This window comes from Aplidium turbinatum, chromosome 2, assembly GCF_918807975.1.
Source record: "Aplidium turbinatum chromosome 2, kaAplTurb1.1, whole genome shotgun sequence".
Classification (NCBI taxonomy): Eukaryota; Metazoa; Chordata; class Ascidiacea; order Aplousobranchia; family Polyclinidae; genus Aplidium; species Aplidium turbinatum.
Genome location: NC_137473.1, coordinates 25,379,981 through 25,404,398, shown reverse-complemented (window position 1 = coordinate 25,404,398; position 24,418 = coordinate 25,379,981). Strand labels below are relative to the sequence as shown.

General features: G+C 38.4%; 1 protein-coding gene across 3 annotated transcripts in view; it reads left to right on the top strand.

Moving 5' to 3' along the window:
* LOC145787506 (thiosulfate sulfurtransferase/rhodanese-like domain-containing protein 3) overlaps positions 1-19,882 on the top strand; it is a 30,232-nt gene extending 10,350 nt beyond the window's left edge. The window contains exons 4-6 of one of the 3 annotated variants that reach the window (XR_014291406.1): positions 1,342-1,489; positions 1,599-1,688; positions 18,108-18,173. Coding sequence is in view for 2 of the 3 variants with exons in the window: in XM_082599265.1 (XP_082455391.1) it covers positions 1,342-1,489; positions 18,108-18,168 (209 nt within the window). In the remaining variant the exon portion in view is untranslated. Of the gene's footprint in view, positions 1-1,341; positions 1,490-1,598; positions 1,689-18,107 lie in introns of all 3 variants that reach the window. The other 2 variants (XM_082599265.1, XM_082599276.1) reach the window with 2 other exon arrangements.
* Positions 19,883-24,418: the final 4,536 nt, after the last annotated feature.

The following is a 24,418-nucleotide window of genomic DNA, read 5'->3' as shown; positions in this document are numbered from 1 at the left end:
CTACCAAGACAGGTGTGGGTGCGCCTCAACCATACGGGTATCGGGCTTTTTCGCTCAACCATGCACCAATGAGGAATGGCCTCTTCCTCCTCCTGTGAGTCTGGTGCCCAGGAAACAGACCGCAGACTACAGGAGGAGGAAGAGGGGGGGGGAGCGGCATTTTTACTGTAATTTCAACTTTAACCTTGATGTTAGGATACAACAGTATATTCTACTGTAAGACCTCTGGTATAAATTTTTTGAAATTTTTGTCCAAGTGGTCATGCGTACAAATTAAAATGACCACTTTACCGTGTTTTACGATGAAGCCAAGATCATAAAAACTGTTTGCGGTTGTCTTGCAACATTTTTAACTTGTTGTAGTACAGTAGCAAACAAGCAAACAATCTTTGAACTTTAAATGCCATAACCAAAAATTAATTTCTGTACAATACCAGGCAATTTTCTGGATAGTTAAGGAGTGGAGAGTTGAACAGAAATTTCAACTTTTTTTACCAATGGTCTTAGACCATACCGTAGCCTACTGTTGTATCCTAAAATCAACGCTAAAGTTGAATTTGAAAAAAATTCGATTAGCCCCCTTCCTCCTACACAGGGATCCAAATAAAATTTAAATCTGCAGTTCTCCTAACATTGAGATGCCAGAACGGAGGTTTAAGAAAGCACTTTATTACTCATAAAAATCATGTTTAGAAATTAGTACCATACCAAAGCAATTTAAAGGAAAGTTTGACTCTGTTTATCAAGCTAAATACGTCATTTTGTTAAGTAGAGTAGATTAAACGTAAAGTAAGTGCGTAGACTGACAACACCGGGAATAAAAAACAGATATATTTTTATTTAGGTTCTATTTGAATAAGGACCTTCTGATGATCCCCCTTTTAGGGTGAAACAGGCTGTCAAGGGTTTAGAGATTAATAACTATATTTGATTTCATTCGCTCTGCTTGGCTTTTTGCTTGGAATTGAGCACTTTTTGTAGTATTAATAGTATTTACTGTATGTATTCAAATAAAATTTAAATGTGCAATTCTCCTAACTTCGAGATGCCATAACGGAGGTTTAAGAGACATCAGAAGCACTTTATTACTCATAAAAATCGTGTTTAGAAATTAGTACCAAAGCAATTTAAAAGAAAGTTTGACGAAGCAAAACGCTTCCACTTTTGCAACTTCCGCTTTCATATTTCGTTTTGAATTTCCTCTCAATTTTTTTGACTTCTTTGTATGGTAAGCAATCTATCGACCAAAGAAAAGTTAGGTTATGTTTTTTGTTATATCTCGTATGTAGGCTACTCCATTCATCTCGGCTGACCAACCATCGTTGCTCATAAAATTTTCAGAATCAGCATTCAAGCTAGGGAAAAGAAAATTTAAAGAAAAATACGGATTCTTTAAACCAAAGAAAGGAGAAGAGATAATTTTCCATTGCCGAAGCGGAAAACGTAGCAAAGTGGCTCTAAATACCGTTGTGAAGCTCGGTTTTAAAAAGTAGGTTTTTTGCAGCATGTGCATGTGTTGTCGTAATCGGGGTTAATCGGAGTGTTATTTAAAGTTATTGACCAGCAGTGGATTTTAACGTTGATTGGTTGCTCCTCAGACGATACAAAGTAGATTGCGTGAGTCGCTAGGGTGGATTTCTTTATGATTCAACAGCCATTTTTCGTCAATTGACGCTCCTTGATTGCTGGTAAGCCTACTAATTTTTTTTCGTTTCTTTGTTTGCAAAGTCTGTTGTTTAATCCTTAACCGACTGAGCTATCGAGGTGGACAAAATATTCGAACGAAAGATCATCAAAAACGTAACTTCGATTTACACTAGGTTCACTATTTGCTTGAAATATTTAACATGTGACGCAATACAATATAGGCTTAAGGCAGTATATGCCTAATGTCAACTCCGTGCATAGAAGACAAACAAAACATTGGTACAACCTATAATAACTCGACTGTGTTGCATATTTACCAATACTGTGCACTACAGTATACTGTAGGCTACAAACAACTTGCCACTAAGCTATATTAAATGAAAACAATTGGTGAATTTTCTAGCATTTGATTTCATGTTTTTGTGGGCTACGGTTTAATTGTTTTCTATAAAGATGATTTTGTATAAACTGCTGTTTGTCTTTGCCTGTCGTGGGGTTGATGTGCTCAGCTATTTACCCAATAACACAATATTATAGCAACAATAATCAAATATAAAGGAAAGTATATTATGTTAGTTTTCTTATATTTTATATTTATTCATCCAATTTATGCAGTTGATGCATCAACGACATACAGTGGGTTACCTTACTACTACTAGTACAACACCACTATGGTAGGCTACTGTAAAAGGAGGACGGCAGTTGTATGGAGAGCTGACAAAGTCATTTTGCGTTTTTGTTGTCGGTATGCTGGTGCACTCCAATCAAACGGACCTCTAGCTCAGTGGCCGAGTGGTTGTTACGAACAATCGTTCTTCAAATCAAACGTCACATAAAACCGTTAAGGTCTACTTAACCTGGCGTCTTACGTCATGAAACATTACTAAAAAATGAGCAGAGATTACACAATTCTTCGTAACACCTATAAAACATTGCACAATCCTTTTCAACACCTGTGGGAATTGCTTCACAATGTTTATCACTGTTACGTCACAGTATGCAAGTTATGTGGTTTGAAATATCTCAAGTCAGTTTCGTCAGTTTAGAATTGTCGTTAGAAAGGTTGGTCGAATATTAAAACTGTTTTGCTTGTGCTTACCAACTAAACGAAATTTCCGTCTTCTATCCTAGTAATTTGTATTGTGGTGACAAGTTTGAGTGCGTACCGCGTTGCGCCCCTTTTTGACAGCCTGTGGCTATTTTTTCTTGAAGTATTTTTTCGGTGTCATCGCATACAGACAAAAGGATTCGGAAATTTTATGTTACAACTTTCCCACGAAGATATTATGGTTTTCCGCTGTGACCAGTGGTTTCGCGGTGAGTTCCAGTGCTGATAAATCTTAAATCGAATTCAGGTCGGGCCAAACAGAAGACTTTATAAACGAACAGATTCTAGTATGGTCAGGGTCTGGCAGTGACATGTAGGCCTACCAACAAAACACCTATCAGTGTTGCCAGACGTCTACTAGTAACTTTGAACACCAACCAATTTTATGTTCATTAAAAAGAAAATGATGCATCAGGCAATGTAGCCTAGACAGTGCTGTTGATAATGTGGTTTGTATTTTTTGACAAGCATTAAGTTTGAAGTCATTAGCCCACCCATGGGTCATTTTTCTTTAGTGCTTGCGATTATGCGTGCACTGTAGCTGCTTCATTTTGAAGTTAAAATATCTTTGTGATGATGTTCTGAACGAACATTAACTATGATATCAATATTTGAAATATATAAAAGTAGTTTTGTTCAAAGATGCAAGTTTGATGCGCATAGCATGATAAACTGTCAAGTTCTTTTCAGGCTGTAAGATTTGATGTAGCATGAATTAATTACGGTAGGCCAATGTTACCGGTTTGATCAGCAGATAGGTTTATTCATTTTAGTTTTTTTTTTCAATGCAAATTTAAAAATATTGATTCTTTGGAGTATCGCTATAATGAAGAGATTGAGCTACTTTTGGTCTGGCCTGTTACTGCAATTGGGCTGGAAATTTTCAATTAATCTGGCGACATAGACATTCAGCCACTGTTGTCTAGTTAGCCTATTTACTGAAAATCTCAGTTCAAATTGTTGTTGAATCCAGGTAGGCCTAAATATATATACATTTTTGTGCCACAAGAACGTTTCAATTTGATGGTTTATTTAATTGGGTCACAGACAGTTCTAGGATTGTAGATTAACATTAATTCAGCCTTGTTGTGATGTTGTACGTTTTTCTGCATGTGTTTTCGTAAACGGCCAAGTTGATGCCTGTGGAGTTGTTAAACTACACTACCGTACCTCAGCAATTAGTAGGGTCAAAATAGGAAATATATGGGTGTTCCAGACAATTGTTCACCAAATCAAACGTCATATAAAACCGTTCAGGTCTACTGAATCTTAGCGTATTACGTAATGGGATATTTCTAAAAAGTGAGCAGATTGCAGAATCGTTTGCAAGACCTGTAAAACATTGCAGCTGCAGCATAACATTACATCATCGTTAAATATTTAATTACTTGAACAGGTGTAAGCCAAACTTGAACAGGTGTAAGCCAAACTTGAACAGGTGTAAGCCAAACTTGAACAGGTGCTTGAATAACTTGTCATTGCTTATCATTATTACGTCACAGTAACTGCTTGCGTGAAATATCGTAATTTATTCTCGTCATTTTTAAAATTGTTGCTTGAAGAAGTTGGTCGCATATTTAACTGTTTTGCTTAGTGCTTGCCAGCTGGACAAAATTTCCGTCTTTTATCCAAGTAATTTGCATTGTAGTGACAAGTTTAGTGGTGTATCGCGTTGCATCTCAATTTCGACAACCTTGGGCTATTTTTTACAGAAATACAATTCTCGAATAGACGTTTTCGGAGGAGTGTTTCTTTTCGGTCATAGCATGCAGACGAACGGATCCGGGAACTTTATGTTACAATTTTCCCACGAAGAGATTATGGTTTACCGCTGTGACCATCAATAATAAAAGACGAGGTTTGTTAGTTGGTAGGCCAAGAAGAACTTGAAGCACAAAAATAATAAAAGACGATTTGTTGCTGGTTGTTAGTCTACAAAAGCAAAATAATAAAGACGAAGTTGTTGGTTGGTAGGCTGCAGAAGCACATAAATAATAAAAACGTTTCTTCTCAGTTGGCACTGAAGAATTTCAAGCTAAAAATTAAAGACGTTTTTTTGTTGGTTATCAAGAAAAAGCGGGCTATCTGAACGATGTCGTCTCCTGTATCATCTGCCTACAATTGTGCTATGCATGAATTTTGTGAGATGAGGTATATAAGCAGTGAACAGCGCAAAGAGGAAACTTCAGAAAGAATTTCAAGGGACACAGTTGATCGGACTAAACTGGCTTCTACACTCGAACTCTATAGCCCATTTAATAAAGATGAGATCACATTGCGCAATATCATTACTGGGATGAACGCTGGCGCTGACGTGAATGTACACAACCTTTTTGCTGTTGGTATGAAAACTGTTGCCAAAATGGATGGCCAGTTGATATTTTCGTATTCACATAGACGGAACACAAAGGTGAAAACATTGGCATCAGCGAAGGCAGTCAAGGTTGCAGATGAGTGAATGATAGAACCATCACTCCTGTTTCAGAGGTTTATGATTGTGTCGCAGTCTGAAGACCTAAGCTTGGATGAAGCGATGCAGTACGAACTGTGCCCATATCCACCATCTTTGTTTGAAGCTCAAAATCTATTACGCAAGCCAGACAAACCTGCCCTGCTGGAAGCAATACGGAACTATGCCGCTTCTGTGGAAGATGCTGTTTTTTAGACTGCACTAAAGACGGAGCACTACGTCCTAGATGGGGGTTCTCTCTTGCATCGACTGAAATGGACAGAAGGATGCACTGCACATATAGTTCAATTGTAGATGATTACGCATCTTTCACAACTGGGTTGTATCAGGGCCGGATTAAGGGTGTATGGGGCCCTGGGCTGAGCTGAAAGTGGGGGCCCTTATCAAGTGACATTTTTCGCTAAAAATGAATGTTGGAGTGGGGCTACGACACGGGCCCAGTTGCATGTATCTGTGGCACCGAGCCCCAAACAGCGGACCAGTGGCGTAGCCAGAAAAAATTTTTGGGGGAGCCAAATATTTGATGAATTGAAGAGAACAACAAAGTGTTTGATTTAAAGCCATCGCCACTTGATGTGCAGTGGCGTATCCTGGTGGGTTGAAGCAATAAAAGTGGTAGGGGGGTTAGAGCGTGCCGAAGGCACGCGTATTGTAGGGGGGTCCGGGGGCATGCTCCCCCGGAAAATTTTTGAAAAATTACACTCAAATAATGGATTATAGTGCTTTTTGAAAACACTTTTAGAGTAATATTTGTATGAAATTTGTTAGCAGATAAACAGCTATTAACTTATTAAAGATAACTCTTACACACGAACGGGCAAAAGCTGCGGCTAAAATTAGAGAACACTAAAAACTCAGCTACACAAAAACTCAATAACTACACAAAAACCCAACAGAGTAAGCCATTCTGAAATTGCTTCCATAAATTAGTTCAAAGAAACGTAAATCGCGTAAATTTTGCGCGATTTACGATTTGCAAAATTTCTTGGTGTCTTTCTGTGTGTCTAAAACAAGTCCTTGGGTGTGTTAATAGCCAGATGTCTTGGAAAACGATATAAATTTCTACAAACTTTATTAAATTTTCAACAAAGGGCTCAATTTTGGAATCCAAACTTGGAAAATTTGGGGGGGGGGCATGGCCCCTTTCGCCCTCCCTGGCTACGCCTATGCAGCGGATCACCTTCTTGTTTGCCCTCGGCTTTCAACACGGTGCAGTAGGTGGGACCTGTCCGTGTATAACTCCGTTGCGGAAGAATGTGTCAATCTGTGGTGTATCAACGAACTTTAGAAGACTCGATAGAAGAAGAACTGCATCATATCTAACTGACCATCTTGTATCAGATAATGTCTTCAAAACAGGCAAACCATCTAGGAATTTTCGATGGACTTGCCAACGATGAGTAGACGAGACGAGCCATGAATAAAGGCTTTGCAACAATTTAAAAGCTCAGCGGCAGAACGGCATGTTTCTACAGGACATTTAAGCTGGCGATTAAATTAAGTGAATGTGCTGTGCAAGGGACATAATGAGCTACACTACATTTCTCGCGCAGAAGAGCTTGAAGACCGTTATACTTGCCACTCATATTGGCAGCATTATCATAACTTTGACCCGTAATCCGTACCATTTTCGGATATGAAAGTATCAAATAAATATGTTTTTTGTTTAAAAAAAGAAGAAAAATTGAATAACTGGGGTTGGGCAGGGGTGCTGCAGCACCGCAGCACATTTGGGTTAGCCACCCTTGCTTGTTTGAGATACGAATTAAAGCAGTAATCTCCAGCTGTGCAACTAAAAAAATTAGTAGATTTTTTTCTTTGAGGTGGGGGCCCCCAAAAGTGGGGGCCCTAGGCTTCAGCCCAGTCCGCCCCCCCCTTAATCCGGCACTGGGTTGTATGGTAAAGTAACTGTCGTTTTCGATGGATATGGAGGGCCCAGTACAAAGGATAACGCACACCAAAAACGGAAAACATCTGCTGCTAGAAAGGTCAATGTTACCGAATCTACCAAGTTTGTTGGGAAGAAGCAAGACTTCCTGTCAAATGATGCCAACAAGCAGTCACTCGTTGACATGATAGCAACGCGACTAAAACAGTGTGACTGTTATGTTGTGCAAGCAGAAGGGGATGCAGATGTAGACATAGTACGACCAACAATGGATTCATCTAAACCAGGGGTTCTTAACCAGGGGTAAATTTACCCCCTGGGGGTAAATTTCACCTACCGAGGGGGTAAATTTACTGAATCAAAATTAAGGCTTTCATACAAAATTAGATTTGTGGAGTAGAAGAGTTCAAAAAGGAATTTAGACAAATTTTTCTACATTTGATGATTGGAAAGTCAGTAGGCTACAAGTCGCAACGAGATTTCTGACCTCGAAGTCGAAATATGCCAGCACCTTGACGCCTTAAAAAAGAACTTAGACGGTTACTTCGAAGGTGAAAGTTTTAACAGTACGGCTCTTTACATAACTCATCCCTTCGAAGCCAAGTTAGAAAGTACTGCTGACGATGATCTTTGCAAAGATGAATTGATTGATCTTCAATGTTCAACAACGCTTTGTTCTAAATTCTTATCGTGCCATGGTGACTTTTCGAAGTGTTGGTGTGGAATAGTCAAAGAGTTTCCTACGATGACTAAGCGTGCATTTGAAGTTATTATACCTTTTCCAACTACTTATCTGTATGAAGCAAGAGTTCTCTTCATTGTTGACTATTAAAACAAAACATCGATCTCACTTACTTCCCAAAGACGACATGCGAGTACGGTAGCTCTTTCAACAACTGTTCCAAGACATTATTGTTAACAATCACAGGACCCCCGTCAAAAACAATCGTGTCTTCGGCAAATAAACAGCTTGTTTTTGATATTTGCCAAGGTAAATTCAGACAAAAAAGTATGTTTTGCATTTCTTCGCATGGTTGACTGGACACGATGACATCACAAGGGGCCACCAAAACTGTGGGGGTAAATTTTCCTTTTTTAATTCGGCAAGGGATAAACGAGACAAAAAAGGTTAAGAACCCCTGATCTAAACAGAGAACCACCACGCTCATTGGAGAGGATACAGATCTCTTCATTCTGCTTCTCTACTATGGTGATGTAGACTGTAAAGATCTGTACTTCCGATCAGACAAGGGGAAGCCAACTATTTACAACATCAGAGTTCTGAAAGATTTACTTGGGGACCAGATCTGCACTGACCTGTTGTTTGTTTATGCATTTACAAGCTGTGATACATCTTCCAGAATCTTTGGTGTTGGAAAAAAATCAGTGTTTCAAAAAGTTATCAAGGGAGACTTTGTATTGCGATCATGCTCAAATATTTTTTGTGCACCACACTCTGAACAAGGTGATATAGAAAGTGCTGGATGTAAGGCTGTAGTATCACTATTTAATGGGACAACATCTGACTCGCTCGCATCATTACGTTATAGCCATCTTTGCAAAAAAGTTGTGACATCAAGCACATTTGTGACGCCTGAGCAGTTGCCGCCGACAGAATCTACATTGAAAATTCAAGGGGATAAGCTATTACCAGTGATGACGGACAAAAACCCTGCTCCTGACATTTTACTAAAATGGTGCACTAGTAATTGTTCAACTGGGTGCAATTCACGCAGGTGCGGTTGTAAGAAATATGGACTTGAGTGTACAAAAGCATGTGGTCCTTGCCAGGACGGCAACTGTGCAAATATTAACAATACGCCAATTCTAGAAGATACTGATGACTGATTTATAACGCACACCTGATAAGACAGTTTTATGACTTCTGATATATCAAATTCTTCTTTGAACATATTTAGTGATAGAAAAGTATGAATATACGTATGAATGAAGATATTAGCATTATCAATGTCATCGGAGGTGAGGTAAACTGATTAAATTTACTGTGAGTATCTTTCGCACACAGTATTTTATTACAATATCTCCACATACTTTAAAATTGTAAATATTCAGGTAAATAGGTGAAAACGTCATGATGATGTAATTAATGACGTCAAAAGTGAACGTTAGAGTACTGTGTTAACTGTTAAGATTACTGGGGTAATGCAGTCTATGGTTAAATTTGCCATTTTTATTGGTTAAGAATCAGTGTTTTTTTTAGATTTCGTATATATACGAGTATTTCGGTAAAATGGCGGCCATCTTGAATTACGTAATATTTAGATCCTTTGTGACGCTCGAATTTTGGAAAACTTTTTATATGTTGTTCTCTGAACCGTAAATTATTGAAAAACACCAAAAAACGTTTTCTTGCAATGTTTTGGGGGTTGGTCAGCATAATGACCCTACTAAATTGTAAGTAATGTAATTGCGTTTCTGAAAACATTTTTGCAAAGGCAAAATTTAGGCAAAGTTTGAAAAATTTGGGAAAATTTTGTTTGTCCCCCAAAAGGTTTCACTCTCCTACGACTATGCCTACTAACCCCCATAAACCGAAAAAGCCATTATGATATAACTTTTTCTAATTTGCAAAATTTTCTCGCTCGCATGCTCAATCGTATTTCTTAAAGTGCCTCTGACAGGAAAATAAATTCGCTAAATTTACCTTAGATACCAAAGAGATGACACTAACAAACTTCCCTGACCAGCAAATCGTAAAAAATATCAACAGGCTACTAAGTTACACGCTTGCAAACTTTCGTTCACTTTCGGCGAATCTGGCAATCAGTCAATTACGAAAATAAAAACGGCAACACCGTTATGACGTCACCATGGGTGGGAAGGATACATTCTTTCTCTGTGGTGACTTGGTAAGGTATGGTACAACTACTGCAAAACGTGAATGTGTGGGGCTCTGTTGGTCTAAAGCATGTGCAAAATGAGAATTACCGAAATAAAAAAGTCAACTTATTAGGGGAGACTGGGGTAAAGTGTGCAATGGGGTAAGATGAGCAACCCCTGTTTTTGGAAAAACGAGTCGGTGGAATTTTTTTATTTTTATTCTGGATGTATCACTCATAATGCCACTTCATTCAATGTATTTGTTATGTCCACTGAGAATTGCATTTTACAATGGCACGCAATTATATCAGATTATATTGCTTATGTCGAAAATTCGAAATTTTTATTTTTTTGCCAAAAACTGAATAACTTTATTGTTACACCATGTAAATCAAATCTGTTTTTTTGTATTGGTAAGCATAAAGTGTGAGGATATTCAAAAAAAGGTTCAGGTTGGTTAGTCTTGTAGTTTTTTAAATATTTGTAATTTTGTCACAAAAATCAGGATGGGGTAAAGTGTGCAATGCTAGTTGAAGTACTGTATGTTGGAGCAGTTGCTCAACTTACCCCAAAAGAAATAGCCTTAGCTTATTTAATGTTTGAACTGTTGAATTTGTGTCTTTTTAGGTTCGTATTGGATAAAAAAACAGTGTTGTGTTGTGAAGCATAATGCCTCGCAATTATACAAACAAACTGACAGGGGAATGCTTCAACTTAATCGAATTGCTCAACTTACCCCAGGTCATTGCTCAATTTACCCCATACAATTCATGCCGGGGTAAGTTGAGCAACTCGCGAATAAGTATCAATATAAAAAAATATAAAAATCGCAAGGTGGTAAAACTCAATCTAAAATGTAGCTGATTCATTAGTGCTTTAAGTTCACCCAAATAAAATTTTCCAAAACAAACCGTTCTTTTGTAAAAGCGACTTAAGCAAAAAGATGCTCATCTTACCCCACCCTCCCCTATTACTATCAGGTTTAGATTAAATAGGTTGAGTTTATTTTTATCAAACAGCATCTCAATTCAATTGAAATTGCAGTTTTTCTAAACTCCTAAAGGGCTACAATTTTGATCATTTTTTATTTGTCCCAATCTGGTTACAGCCATTTGCAGTGTAACAACAGTATCTCACAAAACTACCCTTAATTTATGGTTGAGGTAATGCCTGCAAATTGCTGTTCATGTGTCAGTGACAAAGACCGTGTGCTAACTTTTCACGCTTTCTCACAAAACAAGGTGCTGAGAAGAAAATGGTCAAAGTTTTCTTCAAGTGTTCGAAAGTGAGATGGGCCATACAAAACTAGTCGTATTTGTTCACTTCACTGGAGATGATGTTAACACCACCAACCTGATTTAGATCTTTCCAGCAATGAGTGGCGTGCTGGGAACTCTAGGTGGTGCGTTTGTCACAAGTGCGAGTCTATGACCCAGCCCAATGAATATGTATGTTTCCATGAAGTGCCACAGACGAAAGAACTTTTGAAGAAATACGCATATAGTTGTGTTACAAATTTGTCTGACTTTGAGGCACACTTATAGCCTACATCCTGCAGTTCTGAGGACTTTTTTATGAGGAGCAGGATCGAAGAACTGGAGAAAAGGCAATCAACCGAAAGGAGAAAACGGAGACCTATCCTAAGAGTAAGGATGCTGCATTAGGCTAAAAACAACCTAAACGCTAAAGAATGCACACTAAACGAAGAGATTTTATATCCTTGCAGGCAGTATCGGTAATTAGTCCCCTACAGGCATGTATTGAAGTGGATACTACAAGGTGATGCTCTCGGAGCAACAATCGGATTGTGCTGCCGTCATGCATTGTTTGGCGAATCCGAAACAATTTCCCAATATTTAATTTCCAAATGGCCGTTACACCGGATTTCAATGGCCAACTGAAGGCACATTATGAGAGAGAAAGAACTTTTATTTATTTATGAATAGTGAATATGTACGTACGATTTCTTCATTTTTCCCTTCAAGTATACATTTTAGGTTTTGTAGGAACGTATCCAGTACAGTTTTATTAAACTGCAAAAAACAATAAATCTTTGAAAAAGCAACCGCTTGTACCAACTCCGACCAAACTGTGATTCACCAATTACATCTAGGAAGCATCTGTTTCATCCGTCGCTAGCGACGCCCACCCAGGATGACGTAACACCACCAAAGTCGTCCCAGAGCAGTGAAATATGGAGTTTCGCCTGTGGTGGCGCTGCGGAGCAGTCGTTTTGTATAATTTTCGCCCTAACCAGTCGAGCTTCGAGGTTAAGATTAAAAAGTTCGCTAAGCATAATTCTGCGCTAGGAAATGCTTAGAAAAGTTACTATACTTGGATCCAACCTGTCATGGGCACTTTAAGTAAACCACAGCATTGGGCAAGCGTGTTTTCAGCAGTGAATCTAGTGGACATTCTATGTGCAGTTTTTTGAAGTATCGGCAGCAGTGGCCGAGTAGTTAGCGCGTTGGGCTCGCAGTCGAGAGCCTGCATATTCGACTCCAGCCACCCACACTTGCTGTTGTTTCTCTGGGCAAGAAACGATAATTGCCTCTACCCAGTGATCGACTTCGAGTAATGGGTAGTACCAAATTTAAGTCATAAGTAGAGTAGACAACCGGAAACAGACATTGCAGTCGGCTGCAGCGTGGGTCAGGTGTACGTCGGAAGGCGTACACCGATGCATAGCGCTCAAGTCTGCTTTCCCGCAATGCAGAATAAATATATATAACAAACTAACAAACAAGTAGGCTAAACATACTGGTTGTAGGAACCTTTGGTTTATATTTCTTTGGTTTGGAAAAAAATCCTTTAAACCATAGATTTGACACTGCCACGTTGTTGTTTTTTAATTTATGTTGTCATTTGTAGGCTATTGTCTTCGTCGTGATAATCAGAAATAAAAACGAACTGAATACGTTTCATTATTGATCTTCCGGTTGGCTGCGATCTCGTAAACTGGGTCAGGTTTGCCAAACTTATAAACTACCTATCTGTTCACTTACTTTCTAATTATACGGAAATGGACTTGTCTATGATTTGGTCTGCCAACTTGTGAATTTTGAAAAATGCCTGCTACGAGTTACGACAGAACTAAGTCTATGTCACAATCAATGTGCGAGGTCTCGCGACGGGCTGCTTGTATCTTGACCGAACGTGCTGTTTTGATTGTAAAATTATTTTGCTATAGGTTATCATTGGTTATTATCCTGTAGTAACCTTTGATTGCGAGATTTCTATAATGTAATGTATTTCCAGAACATTCATTCAAAACAAACCTGGAATGTTCTTTAGTTTTCTACGATTGCCAAATGTCGTTTGTCATGATGTCATAAGGATGTTTAGCAGTAGATCTGTGATTGCGAAATCTTTATTATGTAGGCTAACGTATTTTCTAGATCATTCTACTGCTACGCGCAGATCTAGAAGCTTCTTTAAACTTGCTTGGGTACGTTTAGTGCAACGTGACAGAACAATGAGTCCTTATGATGTAACATTACGTAACCTTCTCGAAGTTACTAGACCAAACAACCTGCTATACATAGTGGTGTGAATTGATGGATTATTATTATGAGTTGATTATGAGAGTTGTGTTATGAGTTGTGGATTGGTAAAAGGTGCAGAAATTATTGTTGATTGAGATTTGAAGTAATTGAAGACAAGTAGATGAGAATTGGTGCTGATATAAATTGTGTTCGAAATTAGAGTTATTTGAGAAGCCGTTCGTTAAAGTCCTTCAAGAATTTTCATTATCATTTCACCAGTAGAAATATTCGACATTTAATTGACTGCCATTTGGTAATATCCCATTAAACTACGTCATTGAACTTTTCCAAGTCTCTTTCCTGGTAAGAGATAGAAAGAAACTGTGACATTCTGGGCCACTTATAAACTACTTCACATGTTAGCAGTAAATATTTAAAAAAGTTATCGAGAGTTAAAAAAATGATCATTTTTCAACTAACCCCGCCTTCCAACTAACCCCACTCTCCCCTATCCTATTTGATGGCTTCCAAGATAGCTTTCATACTTTCTCTTGACTACTTCATTGTTGTAGAATATGGAACAGGGACTGATGGCTTTCTATTCCCATTATGCAGTGGTACTGCTTTGACACTTTCCTTAGAGGAGTTGATGAAGAGTCCCCAGTCTTCTGGATTATGATGACCTTCCAGATCACCCATCAGTCTTAAAACGTCATTGCAAAATGTCAGCTGGACCCCATTATCAATCACCTTGTTAAAAAAAAGTCAATGAACTCCTTTCCTCGTTCACGAACACCCGAGCAGTGACAGCTTTATCTGTAAGTTTCCACTGTTGCAACCGTGAAGCAAGTAACTCTGTATGTCTCATTGACTACTCCAGTGCTCTGACCCAATCGTTAAACTCTGGTTTTAAGATTTCGTAGTGGTCACATGGTGGTCTGGGTTCATAGCAGTCAGTCAAGGAAGCATGAGAATCTGATGCAATGCTTGAGTCACTATCACTTTGTTCAGTCACTGGATATACAGGAATGAATAAGTCAGGGTCATCAGCGTAATGCTGCACAAGTCGTATTGCAGTGGGTACATGAGGATACTCTATGGCAGCCCGTTTTGTGTTATTCAATACTTGGGGCAATTTCGTGAGGCAAAAGTAACAGTCAGATGTATGATTAAAGGGTTCACGACGGCAACCAAACTTCTTTTCTGTCCTGCTTGCCATGCAGCTAGCTTTGATGAACAATCTGCACAAACGATGTGAGGAGCCCAGCTTCTGTCTTGGTCTCCAAGTTTGACTCCAAATTATTTTGCATACAAGTCGGAAATGTGTAGCATCACTGGATGTCTGTTGCCCACTACAATGTATAAGCCGCATATGTAATAGAATTTACCTGGATGGTCAACACAGGATCACTTTCGAGAGTCAGATGCAGAGGGTTTCATGGTAACTTTGTAATATGATGTAGGCCTAGTAGACATACATATATTTTAGGTACCGGTACATATCCAATGCAATAAGGATCCCAATATAACTGTAGGCCTAATGATGGTCAGACTTACTCATTGCTGCACTACCACCATGTGTGTATGTATGTATATACAGTAGGTCTTTATTGCAAGAAAAAAATCATCATTCCACAGTTAGAATGGCCCATATACACCTGCATTACTTTGCATTTCATCTTTAAATCGTGCAGTGCAGTGTAACAAACGAAAATTCAATTTTTCGCAAAAACTGTACACAGGAGCATCTTTTAATGGCCATATCTGTGATCAGCGACCCCAAATTAGCTAGAAACGGCGCTTCTCTCCCCAGTGACATTTTGGTGTACTCACTGTGTAATCAGCGACGATCTCACGATCACGGATACTACGAGCGCGAATAACCGAGGAGAGGAGGCAGGCAACGACCATTTGGGGTTCGCTATGGATGCGGTAGACGCGGACACTTCGCCAGGGAGTGCGTTGCTGACGGCGGACATTCGGAAAACAGACGTTGCCGTGACAACCACTGCTACCAATGTGGGGAGATTGGACACATAGCCAGGAGCTGCCCTTTTGATGAAAAAGCTTGCTACAACTGTCACAGAGGTCATCTGGCCAAGGACTGTCCGGAGAGGAAGTGTTTCCGATGTAAGAAGATGGGTCATCTTGCTCGCCGGTGCACTGAAGACATTGAGGACGGTGGAAACTTTCGCAGTAAACGTGATAATTATTGTTTTGAGAAACGCTGTCGTTGGTAGATCATGCAGCGATGGACTAATGAAAACTGTTTTATTGAGTAATTACCTGTTTTGTAGTGTGTTTTGTATTGATTGTTTTGTAATATTGTTTGCAACAATATTCTAAGGGGAGGCGTATGTCACAATCAATGTGCGAGGTCTCGCGACGGGCTGCTTGTATCTTGACCGAACGTGCTGTTTTGATTGTAAAATTATTTTGCTATAGGTTATCATTGGTTATTATCTTATAGTAACCTTTGATTGCGAGATCTCTATTATGTAATGTATTTCCAGAACATTCATTCAGAACAAACCTGGAATGTTCTTTTGTTTTCTACGATTGCCAAATGTCGTTTGTCATGATGTCATAAGGATGTTTAGCAGTAGATCTGTGATTGCGAAATTTTTATTATGTAACGTATTTTCTAGATCAGGGGTCACCAACTGGCGGCTCGCGGGCCGCATGCGGCCCGCCACGCTGTTATGTACGGCACGCGGAGGGTATCAGCGTACAAGTAGCCTATAACCAAAAATACTTTTCTTGAGGAGTTAAAAAGCGTGAAGGCAAAAATACTTTCCATGAAGCTTATTTTCGCTTTGCATACGATTCCACCGACAGACCAATCATATTGTAGTTTTAGGTGGGGGTCGTTTAAAGTTATTTCAATGCGATGTCCAGCCACACTGTCCCAGTGGTTGATTAAAACGTCTATCTTCGAATTTCGAAATTGTCTGTGACTGTGAGCATAGGGTTGATTATTTTAAGCTTATAAATGTCATGTAAACAATATTGCGCGTTTCACCGTCATTGTGTTTTATGAGCAGTGTTCCGTTTATGCAAGTATTTGTTGGCAAAATAGGTCAGTGTGCCAACTCAATTTATAATAAATTGGCAAAATATTATATATTAATTTACGAAAATATTTAGCTTAGTATATACGAAAGTATTAGCTAATACGAAAATATTTAGCTTAGTACTGCAAAATGTTGTTAATCAACAAGTCTTGCCATGCTGATAAGCAGTAGCCTAAGCACCGCAAGTAACAGTTGTCCAATAATCAAATAAAGACGGTTTAGAGACTCTCACAAAAAGGATGAAGAACCGATTCATTGCTTTTTTAGAGAGAACACTGTTCATGAGTTACGATAGAAACGTTTTTTCGGTGATTTTCACAAGCGTTTGTTTCATGATGCCTAGTTTCTTTCTCCCTGTTATTGAAGCCTATTTTTCACTGATATGTTTGCAGGTCACTATTGTTGCCTGTATTGCGATGTGTCAAACATTTCCATGTTTACTGAAACTGGTAATTGCAAGATATCTTTTGTGAAGCGAAGTGACGACACCACTTTTGCTTGGCGATGAATTTTCTACTGAAACCACTCGCCTCACTGCAAGTGCACAAAACAAGTGGCCTCGTTTCTTAGGCATTGTTAAAGAAGTCAAAAGTGTTGTTAAAGGAGTTGGGCCTGGAAGTAGCGTTGTTCGACTAATTTTGTTGCTGTGGTATTCTAAGATAAATACTAACAACATGTAACGCTGGATAGCTTACTGGGTACAAAATGCATTCTTTTCTAGCATAAGAGTCAATCTACCTAAAATTTTATTAGTGCGGCCGCCACAGCTCTCCTTAGTGCTAAAATGGCCCGCATGCAAAAAAGGTTGGTGACCCCTGTTCTAGATCATTTTACTGCTACACGCAGATCTAGAAGCTTGTTTAAACTTGCTTGTTTACGTTTAGTGCAACGTGACAGAACAATGAGTCCTTATGATGTAACATTACGTAACCTTCTCGAAGTTACTAGACCAAACAACCTGCTATAAATAGTGGTGTGAATTGATGGATTATTATTATGAGTTGATTATGAGAGTTGTGTTATGAGTTGTGGATTGGTAAAAGGTGCAGAAATTATTGTTGATTGAGATTTGAAGTAATTGAATACAAGTAGATGAGAATTGGTGCTGATATAAATTGTGTTCGAAATTAGAGTTATTTGAGAAGCCGTTCGTTAAAGTCCTTCAAGAATTTTCATTATCATTTCACCAGTAGAAATATTCGTCATTTAATTGACTGCCTTTCGATAATATCCTATTGAACCTTTCCAAGCCTCTTTCCTGGTAAGAGATAGAAAGAAACTGTGACAGTCTACAAGGCCGAACAGGGACTAACTAAAATTCAAAAAGGAAATTCATTGTCTTCATCACGTTTCTGTTGTTGTTTAACACGAACTTAAAATTGACGGAAAGCCACCGACATTAAGCAAAAAATATGTTATCTCGAATAAAAATTTAGTTAATTGGTAGCTTTATGGCAAACTAGGGAAAAATCAAATGTTCAAAACTTCCTTTACCCCCAAGAAGTAATTTAGCTGCCTTTAAGCTTTAGTTTATATATTTGAGGTACGATCACAACTAAGTAGCTTACAAATACAAGTTGCAATTTGTTTGCAGGGCTAAGCACTACCCTGGAGGATGGTTGGAATGGACGGCACACATCGCTGGCAATTCCTGAATATTTGGTCACAAGGCTGCATTGGATTCAGAATAAGCAACTCTTATACTGTGCGCTCGTGTAGCTTATTGTACTGACCATGTATGTGGCAGACTTGTAGAATGTTGTTTATTATAAAGTTTTAATGTTGTGGTCGTTTTGGTTGGCATGTTAGGTAGCGTTCCGGTAGGTTGTAGGGTAAACACAAATGTATTTGTCGGGTATGCAATAAATATAATTTAAAAATTTTAATGAACTGTTTTCAGTACGATAGAATAGTATTGCGTTCGTTTGCCAAGCGTTGAGGCCAATCGCATGGGGCTGTTTCGCAATGCTGTGTTAAGTCCTTCGTGGGCCTATTTTTCGGAATGAAAGCCAAAAGCATTTGAAATTTTCAGACAAAAAATACTGGCAACAGCCATGATGCATTGGGGTCATTCAACCCAAAATTTATACAGTATCATACACTAAAAGTCAACATGAAAATTTGGCATGCTCATCGAATTGACTTCAAAACTTTCTTTTTCAAATCTGACAAAAATATAGATAGTTATGAAAATTTTATTTGGTTAGCTACATTTGAAAGGGACTTTCCCGAAATTATAATTTATTCGAAATTTCACTAACCCAGTGGTTCTCAATCTTACTTTTGTCGTCTTGTTTCTTTGGCCCACTATCCCTTTTATACATATAGCCTAAGGTAGCTTACTTAGTTTTCCTCATTACTTAGGCTATACACCAACTGAACGACATTGCACACACATATCTTGTAGTTAAAAGTGTTTCTCAAAATTTAGCAAAAATTACTCGACCGTATTCCTCCTTTGCCAGTCTCAAGTATTGTCAATTCCTCCCCACAAGAATTCACAAAAAAAACAGATCTGTAGAAGTTCAAGTAGGCCACCCCTTCTAATCATCACCAATTGTTGTAAAAATTAACGTTGATGTAGCGGTAAATAAGTTGAACTTGTACCATGTCAACAGATTAATTTACATAAATTTTGATTTACATTCCTCTTAAAAAGGCTATTTCTCCCTTCAAGTTTTAAATTCTTTAACCACACTGGTAGCAGCTTAAAATCAACGAGGGTTGTTGAATTGATGCAATAGAAGGCATTGGTTGCATCACTCCACTAAAACTATTATTTCAATAATCAGAATAAAAATTAGACTACCACTCTGTAGCACCATTCATTGTAACTGCAATCAAAACTACTAAACAAACACACCAGTGTTAAATTAACTATAGTAACTCAAATGAAACTAAATTTTCCAACAAATCAAGCATTTTTTCAAGTACGGTAGGTCTATGGTTCACCTCAAAATGTTTCCATGGCCCACTGGTCAAGGACTGCAGGCTGCCCCTAACCTATCATTTTAAATGTATTGGCGTTTAATGTATTAGCATTTTAAATGTAACAAAGCAAAATATTCTAGGGATACAAAAATAAATTGCTTCAACAAATATAAGGTTTCAACATTTTCACCGAGTGGTTATTATTATATTTGTTGTGTCGTGCTTCACTGCACACGTGCTATTGATGAGTCACGCTCTCCTTGATTGCCTTCAGCACGCATGCAAGCCTGCATGGCTTGACGATGGGAATCGAGTAGAAGGTGACAGAGATTGAATGAGATTGGTTGAGCAGCGGTCACGTTTAGGAGAACGTACATATTCTCGTTTTATAGGATCAAACCATTCACTTTTACAGTGCGGTACGGTACCTTAAAAAGCTAGCCTATTTTCTTTCATTTTCATTTTTTCTTGTTTGTTTAATTAAAAGAGCAAGAATCCTGACAGTGTCCCTTAGCGTCTGATAGCAATGTAAGAAAGCGGTGCTGGCTAAGTATTATTTCTTGTTTGTTTCTTTTATGAGAAACACACATTTCTGGCAGTGTCTTATGTCTTGTTTAAGGCAAAGGTGAAAAGAGCCACCGCGTAGATCACTGTCACAACATGCGTCAGATGTTTTATTTCAATACTTAAACTATCAACAGTAGGCTACACTAATCACAATTAGATAGAAAGTGGACTTGCGGATATACCATCTTGACAAACCTGGCGCTTGGGAGCAGTGGTGCCGAAGTTGGGGGGATATATCCCCCCCAATATTTTGGCAGCATCCCCCCCAATAATTCAGAAAAAATTAGTTGCTATGAAGTTGTACTTCGATTAGTTGTTTGTAAGCATCTCGAAGTGCTGTTGTTTTTCTTTTATTGATGTTTGACCACAGTTCTAAATTGTCTTGGATTTGACGCTAGACAATGAAGGACCTTCATTGAAGGTAGCCTATTAAGGACGAGTTGGACCAGGCCACTGGACACGGCACTACAGTAATGAAGAAACTGCAGAAACGTATTTGGACTTGTGCTGATTTTGAAGCCTTTGGCACTTATAGAGCAACTTAGCAAGGAGAAAAGCTTGACATTGACTCTTGTGAAGAGCTGTTTCAGACCGTGAAAATCACTCGAGAGAAATATCGTGATTTGGAGTTTGAGAACAATAATTACAAAAATGCAGCTTCACTTCCGGAAAAATTTGCAGCTAATTTTATCACGTCTTTGCAAGCACCACGGCAAAGAAGAGTCCCTGAAAGATTGGGTGGAGGCTCGATGGCAGCTACTGCAGACACTCAACTGCATTAAGTTATAAAATACTTTACAATCAGTTCATGGACAGAGTTATGTCTAAACTGGCCGAACGGTTTGAAAGTAGTCTGAATTCCGATTCGGCAAAGTAGGCCTATAAAGAACTTGCACGAATTTTCAAGACCGGCTTAGTTCCTGAAATGGTCAAAAATTATCCAGAGCTGAATAGACAATCGATGAGTTATCAAATTGATTCATTCAGCAAGGCAACAGGACCAAAATCTCTGTACGATGCTAAAAGAGCTGACCAGGCATTGTCCGAGTTGGAAAAACCTCTCTATTCTCAAATACTCCAGCTGATTAAGATCCTCTTTTTGCCCGGTAAGCTCTGCTGCTTGTGAGAGGTCGTTTTCCAATCTTCGTAGATTGAAAACCTGACAGAGAAATACTTTGGGACAGGAAAGGTTGAATGCTAGCATTGTTTGCAACATTCACCAAATTATTCTTAATGACATCAGCATAAATGACATTGCTAATGAGTTTTCAATGCGCACTACCGTAAGACGCAATACGTTCGGTTGTAACAAGTTCTTGTGATGTGTTTGAAAGTTATTATTTTTGTCATAAATTTGCAGGTGTTCTGTAGCTTCGATTGTTTTCAATCTCCTGACTAGTGACTTTGTCCTATAGTGCACTAAGTGTAGTGATTCTAGTGAAGGAGAGTGCAAGAAGAAAAGTAGCCTATAACTTCTGTTGTTTTTTTTGGAAAAACTACTGTAAGTATTCATTGGAAGGTCATAGGTTCGAATCCCGCTGGAGGTACCAATTTTTTTTTGCTTGTTTCTTAATCTTGCAGCAGTCATTCACAAGAACACTGGTAGCGCTTTCATCTCCACGATCTTTTGTCTGTAGCCTATATTATGCTGTTAGCAGCTAATTTACCGAGGTCCGGTGATTGTTTAATAAACCTAATACCACAACCACTAAAATTGTGTATAAAAGTATGCATCCCCCCCCCAATGTTCAAAATTGTCTTAAATTTGATAAAATTTTGATTTATCCCCCCCAATCCTCAACTAACTTCGGCACCACTGCTTGGGAGAGACCGTTTTTGTCTGTGTGTAAGTGAAGACTTTGTTATTCCGTGTTCTGAATGAAATGTTTGTGCCTGATTGATTATATTTGGTGAGTATGACATTAATTAACACTATTTCTTGTTTGCTTATTTTATGAGAAAAGCTGAACCCTAACAGAGAAAAAGTCCTTGCAGTGCCCTTGAAGAGAAAGTGCGCTAGCAAAACATATTTTGAGAGAATCGTCAGACCAGCTTCATCAATTGGTTGCTAACGACAGGGTAGAAAAAAAAGATGCAGGAGAAGGAGACGAACTCGGAGAGATGTTGTGCAACTTGTCAAGCATCGCAAAGCTAAAAGAATAATATAGGAACTAACAAGTGGTAGTTTCTTTTTTATAGCAAAATACAAAGCTGTCCTTTACATAATTTTTGTTTGCAAGTTTATAACAAGAAGCAAAACAAAAAGCAGAGAAACGTGACGTGTGGAAGCAAATGATAACAAACCTTCGGTTCGGAGACGACATGTGACGATAAAAAATGATAACAGGATTTGTTATCATTTGCTCCCACACGTCACGTTATTCTGCTATTCGTTTTGCTTCTCGACTTTAGGTTAGGTATTGTTTATTTGTTCTGGTCTTCACGTTGCATAAACATACATTGTAAAACAAATTGTCTTGTAGGCCTAGGTAGAGAGTAATCGTTTGCCAGCAGTTACCACGTCGTGATAGTAGGCTACGTTATCATGTTATTGTTAGCATCATACAATAAAACATGAAAGGTATTTTTTGAAATAAAATAAAACGACAAACTTAAATTGAGAAATGTTTTTTTTCAATCCTTGATTGACATCAGCAAATGAGTTTACTATTAAAACAGCCACCGAGATTATAATATTAAAAAGGTACCGTATTTAACATTGTTGAAAAACTGACACAATGCAAAAAATAATATAAGGACACAAGTCGAAGATAAAGATATCTCTCAAAAATGACAGTGATATTTTCTAATATGTAGTTTTTCGAAATCTTGGAAATAAGATCGGCATGTGAGCTATGATGGACCCTAGTAGGTCTGCGGGGAGGTTGATTCTGAACATCGGGGTCACCAGTGCGGGGGAGGGTAGCTAGTCCTCACACCCTTTGGTCGACGTTCCCTTACTTTTTTTTTTTACATTTTTTTTGCAAGAGCTCCCGATGTTGTGGTGCTCAGCGAAGGCAAGTCGACCCTTGTGTTCTACCAGAAACAACTTTGGTTTGTGGTACCGAAATACAGTAGAGCAAAATCTCGAAAGCGGATTGAGCTGTTTCGTGCCACAAGCCTATAGTTTCACTTCAACTTAGACACACGATATCGCTCTTGAATGATTCTATTTGGGTAAACAAACATTTGCAGTTTGCCTACATTTCTTCAAAGAGTTTAAAAACCAATACGGTAACATATTTGGCAGCATGCAGAGTAGGGTGGCTCTTATAAGAGGGTAAAAATTTTAACTGATTTTTTTGCAGCTCTCAGGGTGTCAATTGGATACAATTGGTATAAAAATACTGCAGCCAAAATTTGTTGCATTTTGATTGATCTTTACAGGTAGTCCAGACTAGAGGGGTGTAACTTTTGTAAAATCGTGTTCAGGTTTAATTGCAGATAAAGATAAACAGTTATCAAATTTCAGCGAAAAAAGGCCTATTTCCAACAAGCAAACTTATGGGCATTGTTTTATCAGTAATATCATGTCTTCATCATTTCAATGTCATCTTACATTATAAGTTTAAAACGACTTATTTCACACTAACTTATGATGCTCAAAACCTCGGTTTAAAAATAATTTAAAAAAATGGAACATAAATGATACAAATAAACAGTCCAACAAAGTTGTTGCAAAAGGCTCCCCACAATGGGCATAATCTGCTCAAAGTTAATTCGTTTGCTTATTGCATATGAACGTTAATATAGAAATGTATCAGCGGTAGTATGAGCGTATCAAAGTTAACAGATGCTGCTCTGTTCATTGTTTGGGCTGGATGAGAGTTTCTTTACGTGCATCTGGAAAGATGCGTAGATGCTCAGTAACCACTTGCAATAGAAACTGCAGCTGCTCTTCATCTTTTGTCAACAGTCGGTTATAAGACTGCACATTACAGCTTACTTTGGTAAGTTTGTCCATATAGATGCTGGGCCATTCCGTGTCAATTCACACAGTCAAGAAATTGAACCCCCCAATTTCCCTTAAATTTTCACACCTTTTTACTATCCAACATGATGAAAACCTGTACAACTTGAGTGAAATTTATTGAGAAACATGAGAGTTATGAAGCATTTAGTTTGGGGGGGGTCTGCCGAGAGGGCACGATTTTTTTATTTTTGGCCATGATTGAGGCCCTATTAACTTACTGCTAAACTAAATTAGTTTAACAACCCAAATTTTTTACAGGTGATAGTACTTCTGCCAAATATTGAAAAAACATTTCAGTCCAAATTTTCACTGGGGTCATGGGTAAAAAGGGCCCCACTTTTTGCTTTTTTTATTTCGCCCCATGTTTCACAATAAATACCTCCCAACCCCTTTAATATTTTGTACCGGTACTGAAATTTTCTCAGTTCATAGAG